Below are 22097 nucleotides of genomic sequence, written 5' to 3'. Positions count from 1 at the left end.
AGGAATTTTGTTTCTTTGATCCTTCTATAAAATTATGGATTTATTCATAGATCATTGTCTCTGCATGTATCCTTATCTTATAATTACAAAATATCAACTGTCAGTTTTAGATAAGAAGTGCCACTTAAAAGTACTTTTACCAGAAACTTAGAAATGTAACAAAATATTCGATATGTTGAAGGAAACTTTGCTGTGAAAATTAAAAAAATAAATTGTTTTTAGGTCTTTGTCTGAAGCTATGTCAGTGGAAAAAATTGCTGCAATCAAAGCTAAAATTATGGCTAAGAAAAGATCTACTATCAAAACTGATCTAGATGATGATATAACTGCCCTTAAACAGAGGAGTTTTGTGGATGCTGAGGTAGATGTGACCCGAGATATTGTCAGCAGAGAGAGAGTGTGGAGAACACGAACGACAATATTACAGAGCACAGGAAAGGTAATAAAAATATTACATCCATTTGTGAGAGTGTGTATGTTCAGTCTTGTGATTAATTGTAGAATTGGTTAAAATTTTATATTAGGAGATTTTCTGTTTTATCTCTCTGAAAGTATCAAGATTAATGTAGATTGGCATGTGGGCATATTTATATTATTCATTCATACATGTGGTTGTTGATCTCCAGAGAAGCTGTGTGAATTAAAATGTATGCCTCTTCACATATCACTTGTAAATCTAGAGTGTCCCAGTTTTCTTTTGACTCAGATTTTTGCCTGAACTTGGTAGAGAGTATTGAATGGCGAGCTCTCTGATCATCAGAGAACTGATAACATCATTAATTTTATTCTCATGAAGTAGAGAACTTACAGAAATCAGTAAACATTTATTGGGTATATTTTATACATTAGATTCTATTTTAGGGATGTAGGAAATTTTTTATAAATTTTAAAATTATTGTTATTATTATTTTGGAGTATTAGGGATTGAACTCGGGGGTATTTAGCCACTGAGGCACATCCCCAACCCAATTTTGTTTTATTTAGAGACAGGGTCTCACTGAGTAGCTTCGTGCCTTGGTTTTGCTGAGGGTGGCTTTGAACTCGTGGTCCTCCTGCCTCAGCCTCCCGAGCTGCTTGAATTATAGGCATGCAGTACTATGCCTGGTGCTACTTTTGTTTTGTACTTTGAGACAGTCTCACTAAGTTGCTTAGACCCTTGCTGAGTTGCTAAGGCTGATCTTGAACTTTTGATCCTTCTTAGCCTCCTGAGTTACTGGGATTATAGGATGTCTTTTAATTCTCCACTGATGCAGAGTTGCTAGTAGTAATGATCTGGTAGGAACATTTGAAGAAGTGTGTGGGATTATTGATGAAACTGACTTTTAACATTGAGGCAGACTGGTTTTGATTGTAGAATGTTGAAAGCTTAGCCTTAAATTTACTGTGCTATGTAAATAGCAATAAAGCTACCAGAAAAGACTGTATACAGAAAGAATTATTTGTTTCTTTTGTACTTTGACTTACTTCACAAAGTACTTTTAAAAATTATTCTCCAGAGTTTAGAATTATAGGCAAATTTGAGCATATGAGTCAACTTCCATTTTCTATTTTTGTTATTTATAGTAAAATATTATACTTATTTTTGTGGTCTAATAAGACTAATACTTGAATGATACTATGACTTATTGTTGTAATTATTGAAAATCTTAAATTTATCGTAAGGAAATAGGTGTTATGGCTCTCCTTGCTTTTAAAACAAAAATTAAATTTTCAAGTAACTGAGATGAACAGTTTTCTTTGAGCTCTAGGTGGCAGGATTGTACCACAATTTCAAAACTGTGTTCTAATTTAATGTGATTTTGGGGTACCATTGTATCTTTTTAAAAGTAAGTTAATACTTAAGAATTCTTTAGTAGCTGTACCTCTATGAGTATTAACGTTCTTAAATATAAAACTATATTTTGACCAATAATCATTTTGTATACTGTTTTCATCTCCTAAGCTTTGAAAAATACTGTTCAGTACTTAGAGCCCTGTAGATTTTAGACCTTCATCACTGCCAGTTATTAAGGTCTTCTTTTTTTCTGAGTTTTAAGGGGAAAAGACAGGAAAAAAAAAAGGATAGGTTAAAGCTTTCATGAGAAATATAAACATATCTTTTTATATAATTGCAAGCACCCCAAATAAAGTAAACTGATTTTACTGTGCCATTAAAACACGTTTTTAAACTTATATAAATTAGTATATGCCTTATTCTATTTTGTGCTGCTAAAACAGCATACCACAGACTGAGTAACTTGTAATGAACAGAAATTTATGTGGTTCATGGTTCTGGATGCTGGGAAGTCTAAGATCAAGGGACCACATCTGGTATGGTCTTCTTACTGCATCCTAACATAGTAGAAGGTATCACAAGAGAGCAAGGGACAGAAAGATAGAAGGGGACTGAACTAATTCTCTTAACGGAAACTCACTCCCATAATACATAATCCACTCAATCCCTCCTTGATTTGTATGAAAGGTCATCTCTTAAAAGTCCCACCTCTTAACACTGTTGCATTGAAGATTAAGTTTCTAGCACATAAATTTTGGGGAATACAGTATAAGGCAGATAATAATCACTTGTAATTCTACCAAACAATAACAGGTAATAGTAACAATTCTTTTAGAATTAGTGGTTTTTAGTACTTTATTAAAGTAGTGAGATTTGATTTTTATATGTTTTTATTTATTGTCATAATAAGAGTAAGGTTTTATTTCCTTTTTCACTGTTGACCTTCAGTATGGTGTAAAAGCAATGGGTAGTGAAACTGCTGGCACCATTGCTTGAAACAAGGCAGTGGCACCAAACTTTAATAGTAGGCATTGTGTTCTTCATCCACAACAGTATTCTTGATGAAGTTTTAAAATTAATTCTATTAAACCATGACCATCTAGTAAGTATTTTGTGTGATAAAATTGAAGTGTGGATAGCAGTTCTGGATACCAAAATACAGTGTACCTGAATAGTGCTTGTGCTATTGTTTGAATTGTCAGTTAAATCAGCTGCTTTTTCACAGAAAACAATAACTGTTATTTAGACTTGTGTATTTTGCAGACTTTTTTTTTTTTCCAAAAATAAGGAAAGAAGTATGTTCCTTTAAGGAAAGCAATTGACAATATTTGTTGCCAATGATAAAAACATGAGCTTTCGTGAGAAAGTTAGAACTTTGAGAAATTTCTTCTTGCTACTATGACCTTAACAGTTTTCTAGTTCTTAGAATCTATGATGAGTCTTTTTTGAATTATTAACAAATATAAATGCAAATATAGTAACTTGTTGATGTTGTATAATGCAACTTGTTAATATTTGGAAAATATGCATAATAGTGATTTATATTATTCCAGATGACCATTATGTGGATTTAAAAAAATCCATTTGAAGTACAAAATAAACCAATGAATATTAAAGTAGTAGTAAAAGAATTTTACAGATTGGGCTTCTAAATAGTTATCTTTAAACAACTGACCATACGTTTTTGTTTCAGTATGATATCAAAGAATATCCACAGTTATCTGAAAAAATTATTATATTCCTCCCTTTTCAAACTGTGAAGTTACATTTTCTCAATAATATTCTTTGGTCAAACCAGATAGCCTAGCAAATATTGTTAAAGCTGATATTAGAATATAGCTATCTTCTTTTAAGCCAGATGACATTAAAGACACTTGCAGAAATTTAAAAACTGTCCCTTTTGTTGCTACTTTTGAATATTTTGGAAAATAATTTTTTAATAAAATTATCACTTAAGTTTACATGGAATCACTTTTTTCTTATTTTTAAAACGAATTTATATTAAAAATTTGTCAGTTTCAGTTTTTCAGTATGATAAATTTTATAACTTACTGAACTAGGGTCCTTAGTAATTTCTAAGAGTGCAAAGGGGTTCTGAGACCAGTGTTTGCTACTATAAAGAATTACGGGGGTTGGGGGTATAAATACGCTCAGTGGTAGAGCGCTTGCCTAGCATGTGTGAGGCACTGGGTTCGATTTTCAGCACTACATGTAAATAGATGAATAAAATAAAGGTCTATCAAAATAAAAAAAAAGAATTACAAAACGGCTTAGTTTTGTACCTAATATGATGATAATAGTTATGTTTGAAAGCCACTTCTCATTTTTTATACATTTTTATTTGTGTAGTATTTATTTAACATGTAGAAACCAAACAAGTGCTCTGGAGATGTATTTGTCCTAGATTTCTCAGAGGTTATTTTTTTTGGCAGAAAACAAAAATTAATAAAGCAGTAATTAAGACATGCTCATGAAGAAAGCAGAGAGAATGATACTTAAAGTTTAAAAGCTAGTGAGTAGTTGAAGGGATAAGGTTGGAAAGGTGGTCTAAGACAAAGAAACAAAATGACTTAATTTTGTGGCATAGAGAAATCATGTTGCATTAGACGTTCTTGAGGGCAGGCACCATGTCTTTGTTGATCACATCATTGTTTTTGAGTATCAATCAAGGTTTTTGGCTTATAGTAGAGTTTTAGGTATTCCTTAAAACTTCTAAGTGATTGGTAAGGAGAAAAAGAAAGCCCAAAAGGAAATGTTGGACATGAGGGAGGGAAAAGAAACAAGAAAGAATAGTGTCTCAAAAGCCAAGAAAGAATATTTCATAAAGGAAACAGTAATCAACTAGTTAGTTGTGTCTAATGTTGTTTAGATTATTCATGCAAAAATTTAAATTTATTAGTAAATGCTTTCCAACTTTTCTGATTTTTTTTCAGTGTTCACATTGACATCTAACAGTGTCTCAAACTTTGAATATGTCATCCATGACAATCTGAAATTAGTATTGGAATTTATACTTAGAGGAGGATATTGCTGTTAATTTCTATCAGAATTAGGGAACCTCTTTTGATAGCAAATCTGTTATATTTTTATTTTTGCTTATTTTACATTCCTGGTTATACATTTCACTAGATACGGTGTGAATAAAATTGTAAATAAAAATTGCTGTTTAAATAAATTTAAAAATGAAATGAATAGTACTGGATTTATAATAATTGGTGTCTGGGTGAATTTAATGGTAATAGTTGGTTGATACTTTTTTGTTTAATCGTCTTTTGTTTTCCATTGCTTTATTGCCTGTGACTGGGTACTCTGTAAAGAAAAGAAGTTAAGGACTGGGGATGTTGTAGCTAAGTGGTAGAGGGTTTGCTAGCATGTGCAAGGCTCCAACACAGGGCGGAGTGTGGGGGTGAAAGGATGAATAAAAATAAAAGGTTCATTTAGCTTACAGTTTTGGAGTTTGAAAGTCCAAGATTGAGCAGCCTCTTCTGTAGCTAGTACACAGTATGGCAGAGAAATGGAAAAGGAATCGACTACATGCAGAAGGGGACAAGTGTATGCGATATCCTTGCTGAGTAACCATCTACTGTGAAGAACTGTTAGAGACAAGCTTTAATCCTTTCCAAGAGTAATGCTCCCAATGACCTGCTTACCTCCTGTTAAGCCTCATTGTTTAGAGGTTTCATCACCTCAGCATTACCACACTAAGGAACAAGTAAGTGTCCAGCACATGAATCCTTGAGAGGAGACAAACCATAGCAATGATAATGGCACCTTATTGTGATAAAGTAGGAAAGAATTGATAGGAAGAAAACTTGATTATAATTGCTTATTAAGTGCATTACTGCCTTTGTATATTTAATTTTAAGTGGGCTTAATCAGAATCCATTTATATTTTAGAATTTTTCCAAGAATATTTTTGCAATTCTTCAGTCTGTAAAAGCCAGAGAGGAAGGGCGTGCACCTGAACAGCGACCAGCTCCAAATGCAGCACCTGTGGTAAGAATGTTTTATTCTTTATATTGTGATTTTAATGAAAGTGCCAAATTTCAGTGTTATAGTCTTAGAGTTTAAATGAGTAGATTGTAAAGCTGTTGCAGTGTACCTTAATGATGTGAAGACCCTTTTCAGCATGAAAAGTTATTTCAGCAGGAACTCTGGTGTCATTCTTATGACTGAGGAAATATACCTTGCTAAATATCTGGTATGAATGGGTTAATTAGGAGAAACATTCTAAGTAATTATTTTAGGTAACCATAGCTGGCTTAGTTATTGTTATGTGGGAGAATCACTGACCATTTGTTTAACATATAAGTTCCTGTTACCTTTAAGTTTGGGACTTTGATGTCCTTCCTATCTATGACATCTTGGTGACATATTTTCCCTAATCATTTGCCTTTCATTATCCCTCATTATAGACTGAGTTTTGGATAAAGTATTTGCAAATTAAATTAATGCATTTTTGGATTGGTAATTCTTGGTAATGATGTTAAGTTTTGAGTCATAAATAGTACCTCAGAAATGACTAATGGTCGTTAAGTAACTAGTGGTTTACTCTTCACTTTTACTGACTATATTAAGAAAAACTTAGAATATAAATATTCCTATTGTGTTTTTAATTATGAGAATTAAAAAATATTAACTTGTAGCTCATAATTTATTTTTCTACAGGATCCTACGTTGCGTACTAAACAGCCTATCCCAGCTGCCTACAACAGATATGACCAAGAAAGATTCAAAGGAAAAGAAGGCAAGTTGCTTAATTTTTATCTTCCCCTTACTGTTACGTTGACCTTAAGAGTTAGTATATAGAAGCCTCATGTTTAAGAGTGTTTGCAAAGTAACTTTGCAGGCCAAATCTGACTCACTGTGTTTTTTGTAAAAGTGTTTTGTTTTTTTAGAACACAGCTACATTTAATTCATGTTTTATTTGTGTCTGCTTTAGCTCTGCTACAGCACAATTGTGTTGTGACAGAGCTTATGTAGCCTACAAATCTTTCTGGCCCTTTACAGAAAATTTATGAACTTTCTGGTTAGTAGTTTGGATTCTGGATCCAGATAAGCTCTTGTCTGTATTAATTTCTATGTAAATTTTAGTGCTACTTTAAGTGCATTCCACCTTAGTTTCCTCCCATCTGTAATTATAGCACTAATAGTAGTGGTACATATCTCTTAGAGTTATTTTGGGGATTAAACCAGTTAAAAAGGTCCTTAGAATAGGGTCTGGTATGTAAAAAACTATTTATTTTGGAATACATTCCTACTAAATGTATAACATATACCTCAGATTGTAACTTTGGAGTACAACTTTTTTTTAACTTAGGGATTCTCATAATATTAGATGCTTTCAGATACTGTCATTGAGTATTCAAAGTAATTTGGGGGTTATAAAGTATTCAGTCTCATATATATATAAATACATATATATATATATATTTTTTTTTTTTTTGGCGGTGCTGGGAATTGAACCCAGGGCTTTGTGCTTGCAAGGCTACCAACTGAGCTATATCCCCAGCCCCTTGAATATATTTTTGAGACTAGTATCTCAATGTTTTTATGTTTACAAAATTATAATGTACCCCTATATATATTAAATTGAAGACTTTGTTATACTGTTGAACTTTGAGATATAATGGAAATTATTACTTCAGATTTTTTTATCTGTCACATGATACATAAAGTCTAACAATGAACTGCTTTCCTTTGTAGAAACGGAAGGCTTTAAAATTGACACCATGGGTACCTACCATGGTATGACGCTGAAATCTGTTACGGTAAGTTATTTTTCTTATGGATGTTACTTTATGTGAGATCCAGGCATTTTATGTAAGTAGCATATATTGAGGAAAATTTTGGTTCTCATTTATTATTTTATACTTGAAACATTTATCTTTAATAACCAGTTGTGCTGGTAGATCTGTGTGATTTATTATTTGAGTTGATGGGTGTTTTGCTTCTTTTTTCCTAACTGGGTTTGATTATGTGTAAATAAAAACTGTTTTGATTAGCTTGCAACTAGGATGATGTTGTGTAGAAATAATTATTTTTAGATATTCTGACCAAGTAAAATTTGGACTTTTAATTTTTATTTAAACCATGATAGGACTTGGTTGTGTAGAGCCTAAATTCTGTTACTTTATTTTACACACTTATTATTTTGCATACTTTTGGCTCCAGAGTCTGGAGCATTATGCCTTTTATGCTTTAAAATACTGTGTGAATGAATTAGAGTGTATATGCTTAAATACCAAAGTTACTTTTGTCTTTTCTTGTGTCATCTGATCTTTACAGACTCCATGTTACATGGAATCATAATATATTTGCTATGAATTAAGATACATTTTTATATCTATCTGGGATTTGCCATGCTTTACTTGGTCATTTCTTGAAGCAGACAGTAAATAAATGTTGAGAATCTGGTCAGGAAGTTAAAATTTTTGTTTATTTTTTAAAACTTCAGATTGGAACTGGGTATTACATAGTTTGTTAATATGCTTGTTTTTAGATTGTTATCAGACTTGTTTTTATATTACTGAAGCTGTTTCTAGACTCATTAATTTATTCAACAATTACTGAGTTCTTGCATCAGACCTTGTTTTATTGGCTGGGCATGTAGTTGTGAATAAGACAGATGGGGCTTCTTTAGACATTAGTCAGAGAAGACTTTCTGAGATGACAGCTGAAAAGAGACCTGGCAGAATTACATTTCCTATAAGGCAAGGCAGGAGTCAGGACTGAGGCCCTATAGAGCAACAGCCAACAAGGCCAGTGTGTACAGTTACGTGAATGAGGGGAAAAGTGGTAAGAGATTAGATATCCATCTTTTAAGATCTGCCTGGTTTCTCCTGATTTAAAAATATAATTCATAACTTTTAAGGTTTAATTTAAATTCTTAAGTTTTTTAGTTTTTGACATTTTCTTGGGGACAGAACTTCCTTACTAATTGTACCTTGAGTGATTATACCTTTGGGGAACTGAATGAAACTGCCATCCTTAGGTAGGCATCAAAGTTAAGTTTTTGTTATTATCATTGTTTTATTTCTTTCTTTCCCATTGCTCTGAAATGTCATGGAATTTGTTTCATTATTTGAGCTTTTATGCAAAGAATAAGATCAATGATGGTTGTACAGAGAAATTTTTTCTAAAATCCAAGAATATTTATACATATATTTTTTTCCCACCCTTCCCCCCACCAAGAATATATTCTTAACTGAACGGTACGGGAATGATACAGTTTTGCTTCCTCATTAGGTTTTGTTTCTAAATACACTTAAAAGAGGTGAATTTAAGGAAATTTTTGCTGTATGATTTTAAAAAGAGTCAGAAAAAGGTATTTTGTTAGGAATTCAATAGAAAGACTAAAAATGGTTAAATTGCTAGTAATTTTATTATTTCATTACCCATTTTGAATTTCTGTGCTGTTTTTGTCTTAATTTATTTAGCAGTTGTTGAAAGAATACATCCAAGTTTGAATTTGGAAACTTTAGGTTTTCAGGTGTTTTTTTTAGTTGTACCTCAAATGTAGGCTTCTAATATTAAAATTTTTCTTTTTTTCGGTTTTGAAATTATTACCCTATTGGTGAGTTTGCCCACTTTATACTTAATTTTCTGGTTAAGAAAGTTTCTCTCTTGTAATTTTCAGCCACACATACTAAGCTGTTAAATGTGTGATAAAAGGCTTTGTTGCCCACGTTGTGACTTCCTTTCTAATTTATGTATAATTCATTTTTGCTACCATTATTTTTCAAAGTTTTGATGTGCTTAGTTATTGAAATTAGAATCAGTCCAGGATTAATCTACATCTCTTTTTTAAGTTAAGCATCAGAGTTCTAGTAGATGAAAGACTAAATCAACAAATCGACAATTTAATACAAATGTGTTTTTTCCTATAGGTGTTAGAGAGAAGGGCATGTGTTTTGGTAATCATATTTCATAAGATTCATAACTTACTAAAATTTATTAAGGAAGTAAAGCCCAGGCAGGGTGTTTGTAACATATAAACAACAATTTATTGAAATTGAAGCCCCAGCTATCTTTAATATTACAAATTTGTATAGTCGAATATCTGGTTTACTTTTTTTCTTTTTAGAAGGGAGGCAGTGGGTATCTCACCTGTGTTGCCTACGCTGGCTTTGAACTCTTAGCCTCATGATTCTCCTGTTTCAGCCTTCTAAGTAGGTGGGACTACAGGTGTATGCTACTATGCCCAGCTTGTAGTTGACTTTTTTTGACAGGACATTTGTTTTTCAGTAAAGGTTTCAGAGGCACAAGCCATGAAATTGTTGCTGGAAAGCTTTTCTGAGCTGGGAACATTCCCTTGAAATGTATTACTTGGATTCTGTAACGTTTAAGAAAACACTAGCTTAGCCAAATTTCGTGATAAAGAAATTCTTTCTCTCTGTCTCTCTCTCTCTCCTCTCTCTCTCCCTCCTCTCTCCCCCTCTCCCCCCCCCCCCCCCTCTCTCTCTCTCTCTCTCTCTCTCTCTCTCTCTCTCTCTCTCTGTCTCTCTCTCTCTCTCTCTCTCTCTGTCTCTCTCTCTCTCTCTCTCTCTCTCTCTCTCTCTCTCTCTCTCTCTCTCTCGTACCTGGGATTGAACCCAGCATTTCTTAGCCACTGAGCCACATCACAGCCCTTTTATTTTGATTTTGAGACAGAGTCTCAATAAGTTGCTCAGGACCTTGCTAAGTTGCTAAGGCTGGACTTGAACTTGGGGTCTTCCTGCCTTATCGTTTTTAATGTGTGATATCAAGATTGGAATATAAAAGTATGCTGCTTTTAAAGATAAAAGTAAACTTCTTTCTGAAGTTTATTTACTACGAGTTTTCTCCTTTTTTCCTTTTATTGGGGTACATTTTTGGAAAAGAAGTAGTCTTACATAGAATCAAGTTAAGCAAAACTATCCTAGAATTATGGGTTGAAAAGAGAAAGCTTTCTTAGGGGAAAATACTATAAATTTTCATGGTTTCCTTTTGTGGAAAAGCCATCATAGACTAAGAAAATGTCAGTTGACATTGCTTTTTATTATTAACACAAATAGGAGGAGATGCTTTTTTGTTAGTTGGATAGTAGGAAGGAGCCTATCTGTAGTTCTGCTGGACATGGTGTAAAAAGCTATAATCCCAGTGACTCTTGTTTATAGGAATTTGACAGTTGTATTGAGAATGACTTCATTTTAACCTCCCTAGCTTGTTCATGCAAAAAGGTTACAAATTCTAACCCCTATTTGTTCTTTTCCTCCTTTCTTATTCAGTGTCATTGACTCTTAATTACCTTATTATCTTCATTTTTGAGAAAGCATTTTGCACCCTGAAATCTTACAGACTGAAAGACATAATAGCTCTTACAGTAAGACATAGCAGTTCTTGCAATGAGTGTTTTATGGGGGAACCATTCTCTTGATAGTAATCAAAATTTCCAGTATCTATGTTAGAAGTGTATTAGAAGCCCCATCACCTTTCACTTTCAGGGGGATTTAGAATCTCAGTTTCTCAACCAGATTGTATTTTTAAACCACGAACATGTGCATTCTTAACCTCTCCACCCTACCATTGTTAGGTAAAGCTTCTTTCCTTCTCATGTGATTGCTGATTAATTTATTATTCATTTCTGTTGGAGGTATCATGGAAGTAATGTAGTAGCACTAATGTTCTGAAGTTTTCTAGAACCCAGGCCAATCAAGATGGAGATAATTGCTTAAGGTAGTCTTTCTTGGGACTCTCCTTTTCTCCCTTCTTTTCCTCTCTTTCTTCAGCAAATGTTGATTGAATACTTGGCTCTGTGCCATGCGCTTTGCCATCCTCTGATGTGGGTTTTGAGACATCATAGGTGAATAAAACGAGACGTGTTCTCATGGGCTTCGTTGGTCTAGTGTGGGAGAGAGATATTAGTCATGACTTGAATGTGATGATGTGAATTTGCCATCTATGTGGAGGTACATTGTGCCTCGAGAGACTAAAATTGGAGAATTTGTGATAGGAGTCAACAAATACTTCATCGAGGAGATAATACTTGGAGAAAGAACTGAAGTTTCATCTTTAAGAGTTAACTTAAAGATGGCAGGAAAGCATTTTTAGGAACAGGAAATAAAAAGTAAGATTAAAAACTGTGATAGGAAAGAATATGGCACATAGAAGACTTTTTGACTTCTGTGTAGATTTTAATTATGCCTGTAGACAGTTTTTTCCTAGAATTAGATTCATCCTACCTGTTTGTAAATGCCAGTGCATTGTCCTGTATGTCTTGTCGAACATACTTCTGAGTTCATTCATTGTGCCCATGTAAATGTGGCCCCAAATATGTTAGATGTCTGTTGTAGTTTAAAATTTAGCTTACCTAATATTTTAGTTAACATTTTCACTGCTGTGACTAAAAGGACCCGACCAGCATAGCTGCAGAGGAGGAAAAGTTTATCATGGTTCCAGAGGTCTCAATCCATAGATGGCTGCTCCATTCTTTGGGGCTTAAGGTGAGGCAAGCATTATGGCTTAAGAGTGTGGCTTGTGGAAGCAGGTCACATGATGATCAGGAAGCAGAGAGAGAAAACTCCACTTTCCAGATACAAAATATATGCCCCATAGCCATGACCCCAAGGAACCACTTCTTCCAGCCACACCCCTCTTGCCTTCAGCCACCACTCAATTAATTCCATCAGGGATTAAGTCACTGATGACATTAAGGCTGTAGCCCAATCATTTCTTCAGACTTTCTTGCATTGTCTCACATGTAAGCTTTTGGGGGACACCTCACATCCAAACCATAACACTGACATTTAAAAAGAGTTTATTGCATAATCTAGATTTCCAGTTTCTTTCAACTGTCAGCAGTTTTCTCACTGGCTATTGAATCCACAGTCTCATGCTACCAACATCTATCTCAGGAGTGGCTGCTTTACCTTCTTTTTATTTATTTATTTTGGTACCAGGGATTGAATCCAGGGGCATGTGACCATTGAGCCACAATCCAACCCTTTTTTTGTATTTTATTTAGAGGCAGGGTCTCACCTTTTTGCGTTTTATTTATTTAGAGGTAATTTGCTTAGGACCTGCCTCTCAGCCTCTGGAGCCCTTGGGATTACAGGCATGTAAAATGCTTAGTACAAAGAGGACTCAGCGAATGATGACTTTTACTTTGAATCTGTGATTGTCTCTATAATCTAAATGTAACTTACAAGTAAATGTTGGGGGTTGGGGTTGTAGCTCAGTGGTAGAGTGCTTACCTAGCATGTGTGAGGCACTGGGTTTAATTCTCAGCACCACATAAAAATAAAATAAAGGTTGCCCATCAACAACTAAAAAAAACCCAAAATCTAAAAATATAAAAAAGAAGTTAATGTTGGCTACAGCTTCATTGTTGTATTTAAGATTCCTTATTTAATGTTAATTGTTTTCAGAGTTGTGAAGACTAGTTTTATTTACATATTATGAGAATCCTTTTCCTCTCTGGTAATTGGGATGTTTTTGCGCTAGCTGTGTGTAGTAATGTTGAAGCAGAGGTCTATAGTCTTTGAGAGAAAATAACTGTAAAGAAGTTTTCATGTAGCGTTATAGCTACAACTTTACTAAGTTACTAACTATAATTTAGCTAGGTTAGTCTTTTCCACCCACCTGTTAGGGTCCAATTGTAGAAAGAAAGGTAATTTGCTTAGATTTAAATTATTTATTTTGACCTGGAAAGTATATTAAGTGCTTAGGATTTAATATAGAGTCAGAGAATTATAAGTAGGATATTAATATTTATTATGCAGGATTTCCTATACTCTGCATTTAGACTGCTATACTGCTTAAGAGTATTACACTTGAAATAATTTTAAAAACTTAATTTTCTCGCTATTTCAGGGAACAGAGTGGCTCTGTCCTATTTCATTCTGAGAAGTATATATGTGTACTTTTAAATACAATAAAACATTTGGTTTCATATGAATGTGTCTATATTTTTAAGTAAAAGGTAAAAATTAAATACTGTATATAATCTCATTATCTCTTAAACTTTTGGATGATAGTTATATTAACTTCTACCTGATACACTAATATTTTAGTATTAACATTGATAATTTTATGCAGTTCCAAAATTATGTCTTCATTTTCATAACTTTTCTAAGAAGCTGTCACTAAATTGAATGGACATTTTTTTCCCCTCTGCACTCATAAAACATCTCTTGCATACTAATTTTCCTAGCAATAGGGTTTTTTTGAGGGGGAGGAATATAGTTTATAGATTTGGGCCGTGCTTTGATATGAGGTAGATACAAGAGAGAATTTTTTGTTATGATTTTTTGCAGCAAGTTAGGCATTGGCATTTTTAATCTGAAAAGTCCCTAACTTATTTAGTGACTTGTTTTGAGGTTTAATACCTTCTTTAGTATTATCCTCAATGCTGTTTGATTGTAGCATGAAATTATTTGTAGTTATTGTAGACATTTTTTTGCATTAAGTATATATAGTAAACTTTTTATACTGAATAGTACATATAACACTTTTTAAAAGTTGCCTTGTATTTTAGAGTATGCATTTTTTTAGATGGGCGGGTATTGATCTTATTGCACTGACTTGTGGTAAGAGGTATCAGAATCCAGTTTAACCTTACTATTTTATCGGCATAATGGGCATTTAGATGTTAATGTATTTCGAGAAAAATTAGTTTTACCAACAGAACATATTAATAGGTGTCAATTTTAATACAGTAAACTGAAAGTAATTTTTCTAAGGTTTTTAAGTTTATATATCTTACTGGCATTTAGAGAAAATCCATTGCACAGTGGATGGTATTTTTGGTATAAGCCTATATAGTCATATTCTTTAATTTAGCTTTGCATCTCATTAATGAGTAATTATTGGTTTACCCCAAACATGTTAGGAATTTTAGTAATGTCTTTAGCATAATCTATAATATCTGTAGCATAACCTTTAAAATCAATTTCCTAATGACCATGTAGTCAATGACATGATCACAAAACTGAGACTTATTTTGAAAGTATAGACAAAGCTATTATTGCCATAGGTCAGGAATAATCTGGAAGTCATTGCACAATTCTTTAGTTACGAACCTGATATCACCTGTCTCCGAGTGTTTTAATATTGATCATTATAAGAATAGGAGAAAATATTCATGCATATATGAATATGGCATAATGAATTCCACTCTTATGTATAATTCCAACACCAACTTAAAAATAGTGAAAATAGGTGGTCCATTGGTAGACACTGACGAACCAAAAAGGAAAAATAGAAACTAGTTTGAGAATACAATGATATTTTCTTAATAACAGGAAGTTTTAGTATGATTATGTATTCTTTTAATTGTAGTTTTGTGCATTAATGCTGTAATTATATATGACTGAATTACATAAAAGCAGATTTTAATTTTCTTTTAGCTTATTATTCTTTCAGACGTACTACAATAGATTTTTAAAATTTAAATTTCTACTTAACTGCTTGACACTTTAATCCATTCAATTTTAACAGTTAATATTAGTATTAAATATGTTTCATCACTTTTAAGTTCTGGCTCCCTCTCATTTTAGTTTTATGTATTTTCCTTTATTTTGAGAACAGAGATTAATCTTTAATATTTCCTTTAATTTCAATGACATGATTTGAATCACTTCGTTCATGAAACAATATAGTATATTTAATGACATGTTTGGATGTTTAGGTATATTCTTGATAAATACTTTTCTGTTTGCTGTTGTTGACTGAGCTTTCTTTTGCTTTGTTGGTTTTAGGTCTTCATAAATTCATTAACATTCTCCATGAATTTTCAATCTTTTATATTATTCCTGCATTCAAATTATTATTCTCTTGTTTTAATATTTTTGTCTTAGTAATCATTGGATTGTCTAGTTAGTTCATTTCCTCCCTTCTCCCCTCCCCTGTACCACCAAACCTCATTTGATCTTTAAATCTAAGTTTTTGTTTCTTTTCCAGGTCTTTTTCTTGATGGATGTTTCTTTTAGTGTTGTTCTTCTTGTCTTTCCTGCTTCTCATGTTCCTCTGTGAGTGATTGTTCCCATGTTTATTTTAAATATCTGTTTTTAAACTCTGATTTGCTTCTGATCAAGACAGATCTTACTATTTATAAACTAAGTTCTTATTTGAAATTCCAGAATGGTGCTTTGCTGTGAATAAGTTGAAGACACATTAATTTGAACTATTTGGAAATGGAAACTGCTTAAGATTATATTTTGTAATTGAAAACAAAAGTCATGCCATAGAACTCAGTTGTCTACGTTGAACTTTGTGTTTTACAGTGTCTTTGAAAAAGCTCTTGTTCTTTGCATTAGATTTTGCAGCAGTATGCAAGTTCAAGTGTACATATATTTTGAAATTTAGTTTAACATTTCTATAAGTTACAAGTATAAAGAATTAATTCCATCTTTTATTATCTACAGTGGATTCTGAACACTATTGAGCATGTAAAAATTTTCCTCCCCCAGTTTTTAAAATTAATTAATTAAGTAATTAATTAATTTTGGTACTGGGGATTGATCTCAGGGATGCTTTCCCGCTGAGCTACATCCTCAGTCCTTTTTATGTTTTATTTTGAGACCGGGTCTTGGTAAGTTTCTGAGGGTTTTGCTAAATTGCTGAGTCTGGTTTTGAACTTTGTGATCTTCCTGCTTCATTCTTTCAATTTTTTGGGATTATAGGTGTGGGCCATTAGTGCCTGGTTTAAATTGCTATTTTTAGACAGATGCTCGTTTTCTCTGGTGTCTTTTCTGTCTTATATCTGTTGCCATAAATACTTTGAAACTAAATTCCTAATATAATTAAACATACCATATTTGAAAACTAAAATTAACTAACTCTTTGATCTTTCATAAGTTTCTGAATTTTAACTTCTGTTATGTAGATGGTTTTAGTTTTCATTATTAAAAAAAATGCTCCCTAAATTTCAGTTTCTGATATGATTATATGTCAACAATTTATTTTAAAATGGTATACAAAATATTTTATAGCCTCTTCAGGAATTCCTGAGTATTAAATAAGTGGAATGATTTGTTTACCAGTCATCATGATATTAAGTTTGTAGTTATATTGTAATTCATCAAGAACTTTGCTGTATGTTATTATTTTTTCCTACAAGTTACTTTAACAATAAAAGAAAATAAAATTTTAAAAATTTAACTATTTAAATAAATTAATATTGCTAAATGCTTTTTTAAAATCTGGATTAAATGTAATAGATGTAAATGATCTAACACTGATAAATTGGTGGACATCAGTTTTGTGGAAACCTTTAATATGTATTTGAATTATTCCTAAATTTTTTTTGAGTTGGTATTAGTATTTTTGAAAGGTTTCTACAATTTTTTAAAACTTTAAGCATCAGCATAGAAGTCATAGTGTAATACATTTTATGAAAACATACTTCATCATGTTACATTGGTAATATTACATTTACATTTTAGATTGGCCCCTTTTGTATATAGATCACTGAATACAAATCCATAGTCACAATATCCCTTTCTAGGTATCTGAATAATTTTTGTCACCATGTTTATTATGTAACCAAGGATACCAAGAATAACCAATTGCTGTTCATGATCAACCCTGCAGAAGGTTATTTTTCTTAGTGGAAGATCAGCTGCTTCAATTTGTCTCATAGGGTGGCTTTGCTTTAGTAATTTGTCATGGTCCAGAGAAAGACTGAGGAACGGAGTAATATTAGTGTACTGTGAGAGATTGATTGATTTTAATCAAGCTTATGAGAATAACATCTGAGGTAAAATATTGGTTAGTAGATTTACAGTGAGAAATGTAATTGCCAAGAGTACTGGATGGTCAAATTCTGTTCTAGCACATGCAGATTCTCTGTGTAAAGAAGTTTAACACTGGAAGTCCTAGTATAGTTGCATTATAATCTTTCACTTATGTAGTGGTATTTGAGTGATCTGATATCTGTACCTCTTCATTAAAGAAAGACCTGTTGCAGGGGCATGGTGTGTCTTTGCCTTTGAACACTTCTTCCATAGGCTTTGTCCTCATTTGTGATTGTGACTTAGATATGATGTGTTTTTTTAGATATGTGGTAGATTGATGTGTTTTGTTAAAGATGTAGTTGATGTTCATTCAGCGTTAGGACTAACATCCCATTCTATTTTGTTTGTTAGAAAGTTTTCTGGAGGAAACTAGCTCTTTTGAATGAAAAATTCATAAATCAGATTTTTAAAATATCTAATTATCACCAAAAATGAATAGGAGTGGTAAAATCTCATTGCTTCAAGTCTAAGCTGTAGGTCTAGGATTAATTTTATTTAATTTCATTGGTTTGGAAGAAGAGAGATGGGCAAAGATTTACAAATCACTGGGTTTTGAAAATCATTTATTTGTATCTTTTGTGTATCACAGTTTGGTAATCAAATTGGTGAGGCTAATTAAATGCTACCCTCTCAATTATTTGGATAATTTCATTGCTACAAAGACACTAAAATTTGTTTTCTTTGCATTGTGTAAAAATACTTATTTAGAATGCGTAGTGATTACAAAACCAGATATAAAGTACACATGGAGGCACTAATATGTGTACCATTGTAGATAGTCCTATATGACTTTAAAAAAAATATTTTCTAGTTGTCAATTGACCTTTATTTTATTTATTTATATGTGGTGCTGAGAATCGAACCTAGTGCCTCACACGTGCTAGGCAAGTGCTCTACCACTAAGCCACAACCTCAGCCCCGACAATATGACTTTTAAGTATATATGTAATCATTCTGTGTTGGGATGAACATTTTACACAGCTTCAGAATAGCACCATTAAAAAGTTCTCCTTTCACATATTTATTTGAAAGATGTATATACATAGAATAATTGCAAAGTGTAATGAATTTTAATATAGGAATGATTTGTGGAGTGTATGAAAAGTTTTTTTTTTCCCCACATTTTAGTCAGTTGGTTATATTTTGTGTATGAATCATTTAGTGAAATTACCAGAACTATTTTTATAATAAGTGTTTCTACTCTCTTTCTTCCTCTCTCAAACACACATTTCCCTTTCCCTCCCGCACTTGCATAAATAATATTGATAAAAATGTGGTAGAAGTCTCCTCTTTAAATACGAGACTCTTATTTACTTATGTTGTATTGATTTTTTTGTATTTGTCCATAAAATAAGCAAGTCATCTTTTACCACAGTATGAGTTTTACATGGAAGTTCTGTTTTGCCTTATACTTTTAGGTTAATTTCATTAAGAAACAATGATCAAGTCTATAACAAAAACTTATTTCCAAAACTCTTTTAGTGTTCTGTTCTTCTTAGTGGAGCTCTTAGAAATTTTAGCATGAAATTGTTTTTAATGAGAATAAAGAAATGAAGAGTCAGGTACAAACAAAGTAAGTACTGATAGTTTTCATGGTTTAAATGTGATTTCACTATTGCTTTACATTTTTTAGTCTGCACTAATATAAAAAGTTTAAGTGAAACATTTTAAATTAAGGATTGACAAACATTTTCTAAAAAGGACTAGATAGTAAATATGTTAGAGTCTCAGACCAGTATACAAACTCAAATTATTTAGTTACTTATATAATAAAATGTTAGTGACATTTCCCCAAAATTTCATAATAAATTTAACAATAATATATGATAATAATCTGTAGCACAGGTTTACTGATGAGACAAATGGGGAGGGGATAACATTTTATTTAATTGGGATTCTAAGATGTGTTTCCTATCACCAAAACTCATTGCAAGCATACATCTATTAATGTTGTTCTATAATGAGGTTTTATGTAATTTATCTTTTAATAAAAATATTTTTGAACAGATAGGTACTGTTAAATATCATTTCATGAGCATATGATATTAATTGGGCACATTCACTACTTTGGAAGATATTTCTAGTATTCTACTAAATTACTAATATTCCTTTTTAGCACGTCATTTCATTGCAGATATTGTTGCCAGTGGAAGCTTATTTCGAAATTTTCCAAATAAATGAACTTTGTAAGAAGGAAATTTCTTTTGCATTTATATTGAGGTTAAGAATCCACCTGAACTATAGTTTTAGTTTGGAAACTGTATCTGCTGCAGATTTTGTGAGAGTAAAATTCTCATTTCTTGTTTTAACTTTTGACAGCATTGAATGTATATAAAGCAACTTGAGATTATTTATAATTCAGTTATCCTCAAATTGACAATATGAATTACTTTTTATAATGTTTTGTCTTATAATTTAAGTTGAAAAGTGATGATCAACTCTGTAGCAAAATCTAGTTTCCAAAGCCATTCAGTATTTGATAGTAGTGGGTAAGGCTGCATCTTTTCATACAGAAAAATTTAAATTTTAGTCTTGAACTTAAAAAAAAAAAAAATCAAAATAAAACTTTGCTGCCACTGAGGCAGCAAAGATCCCAAGTTTGAGGCCAGCCTCAACAGAAAAGACTTTTCTACCAACGAACTGATTACTTTGCGGTAGAACACGTTAAGATTATTTCTAACAAAAATTCATGGAACTAATGAGGATTAAATCTATAAAAATAAACGAAGTTTGTTGCTGATGCTGATGGCTCAGTAGTACATGATAAATACTAATATTTTCTGGAAGCACCTAACATGTTTTTGAGCTTTGTAAATTTGTCCGTCTTTGTTGATTTCTGCTCCACAAATGTATTTACCACTATGTGTTGTAACATATCTTAACTGATTGTACTTCAGGTTGTATTTAAGTTGTGTTTTCTGAACTTTGAAATTATTCTTGCCTGTGGTTATTTCATGTTCATTATTTGTAGAGGTTAATTCTTTAATTACTTCAAGACATGATTTTGACTCCTCAAATAAACAACTTAGTGACATTTGTCAACTTAACGACTTAGCATGATAAAACAAACCCAAAACAATTATTTGCCCTGACTTTTGACTATCAGTGTTGCACCCATGTCTTCAGCTCTTCAAGCAGTAGGTCTCCATGAAAGGCTATCAGTCGTAAGGTGGTTTTCTCTGAATATATTTCTTATGGCTGCTTCAATCAAATAAAATTTAGTTAACTTGCCGTAAGTAAACTAGATATTCCTTACTTGGCCCAGAACCTCTCAGAAACTTACTTTGAAGCCTCATTCTGACTTTAATTTTTGTTAAGAATTTCTGTTGTGATGAGATACTCCGTTTTGTATCCATTTTTTTTCTGACCATTGCTTTCCTATGAGTTAAGAATGTGGTGATAAGTGCTTAGTTTGTTAATATTTGCATATGGCATATTGTATTCTTTTAACCCAGGTTCAGTATCATTGCATAGTTCATTAACAAAATGTACATTTCACTATGCCTTAAGAATATGTTCTCCTTGTTTTGATATAGTGGGTATTGCACTAGTAGTATAAAAAAAATGAAATCTAAACATCGACAAAATTTGTGGCTCACAAAAAAATATGAGTTTGCATTCATTCATTAAGTGTTTGTTGTGTGCCTATTGTATGCCAGGTATTATTGTAGGCCTTGGGAAGGAGGAAAAACAAACAAAAAAACGGTGATAGATGCTTTTTGGAGGATTAAAATAGGGTGAGGCAATATAACTTCTTTCTTATGATGTTTAGTATGCTAGCTGGCATTGCTAAACCTGAGAGCAAAACATGAGGTTTTTGTTTCTGTCAGCCTAGCCCAGGAACCCTGCCTGGGTCCCTGCTTGCTGGATTCGGCTGCTTCTACACAGTGTAATGAAACTTCCTTTTTCCCCTTTCCAAGTTTGTCGCTTTCTTATTGGGTAGGTGACCAAAACAGCCAGCACAGGTCCAGGCTAGATACTAGACCAGGCTGCTGTTTAGTTTCTGTTGCAAGTAGTTCTTTCTGCTAGTGTAGTGCAAAGGCAGTCAATACATAGACAATAGATAAATGAATTAATTTGGGTACATTGCAATTAAGCTTGCTGTAATGAATACCAAATTTGAATTTTATAGAATTTTTACATGTCATGGAATTACTGACCCCCTCAATGTTAAAAGCATTTTTGGCCCATGGACATATAAAAGGAAATAATGTTCTGAATTTGGCTTACAGCTTTTGTTTGCCAACTCTTAATTTTTATCAACTGTTTCTAGAGGAAACAGTTTTTCTTCTCATTCGAGTATTAATACTAGTTGAATTTTGTGTCCTTAGGAATTGATGGTTAGATGAATTTTACTAAGGATGTTATATAGATATACATATTTGGCACACGCATATCAGGTAAAAATACTCAATTTAAGCGTAGTGTAAGTTGCTGCCTGTGTACTGTAGTTAAAAATCATGTTATTTATTTTGGGAGATGTACAATTATTAAATAAAAATTGTTTATGGATTACAATTTAGACTAAAAGTAGTAAGAAGACATGCGTCACAGTGCTGAAGGAGCAT

At 32.4% G+C, this 22097-nt stretch overlaps 1 protein-coding gene across 2 annotated transcripts in view; it reads left to right on the top strand.

Annotated features, from left to right (window-relative positions):
- Window positions 1-22097, top strand: part of CDC73 (cell division cycle 73) — a 125848-nt gene that overhangs the window by 27278 nt on the left and 76473 nt on the right. For both annotated transcript variants that reach the window (XM_079107077.1, XM_079107078.1), the window contains exons 7-10: window positions 223-439; window positions 5672-5770; window positions 6443-6521; window positions 7481-7545. In XM_079107077.1, the coding sequence (XP_078963203.1) occupies window positions 223-439; window positions 5672-5770; window positions 6443-6521; window positions 7481-7545 (460 nt within the window). The remainder of the gene's footprint in view (window positions 1-222; window positions 440-5671; window positions 5771-6442; window positions 6522-7480; window positions 7546-22097) is intronic.

This window comes from Sciurus vulgaris (assembly GCF_902686455.1).
Source record: "Sciurus vulgaris genome assembly, chromosome: 12".
Classification (NCBI taxonomy): Eukaryota; Metazoa; Chordata; class Mammalia; order Rodentia; family Sciuridae; genus Sciurus; species Sciurus vulgaris.
The sequence above is the reverse complement of the archived record's forward strand: the minus strand, read 5'-3'. Positions and strand labels throughout refer to the sequence as shown.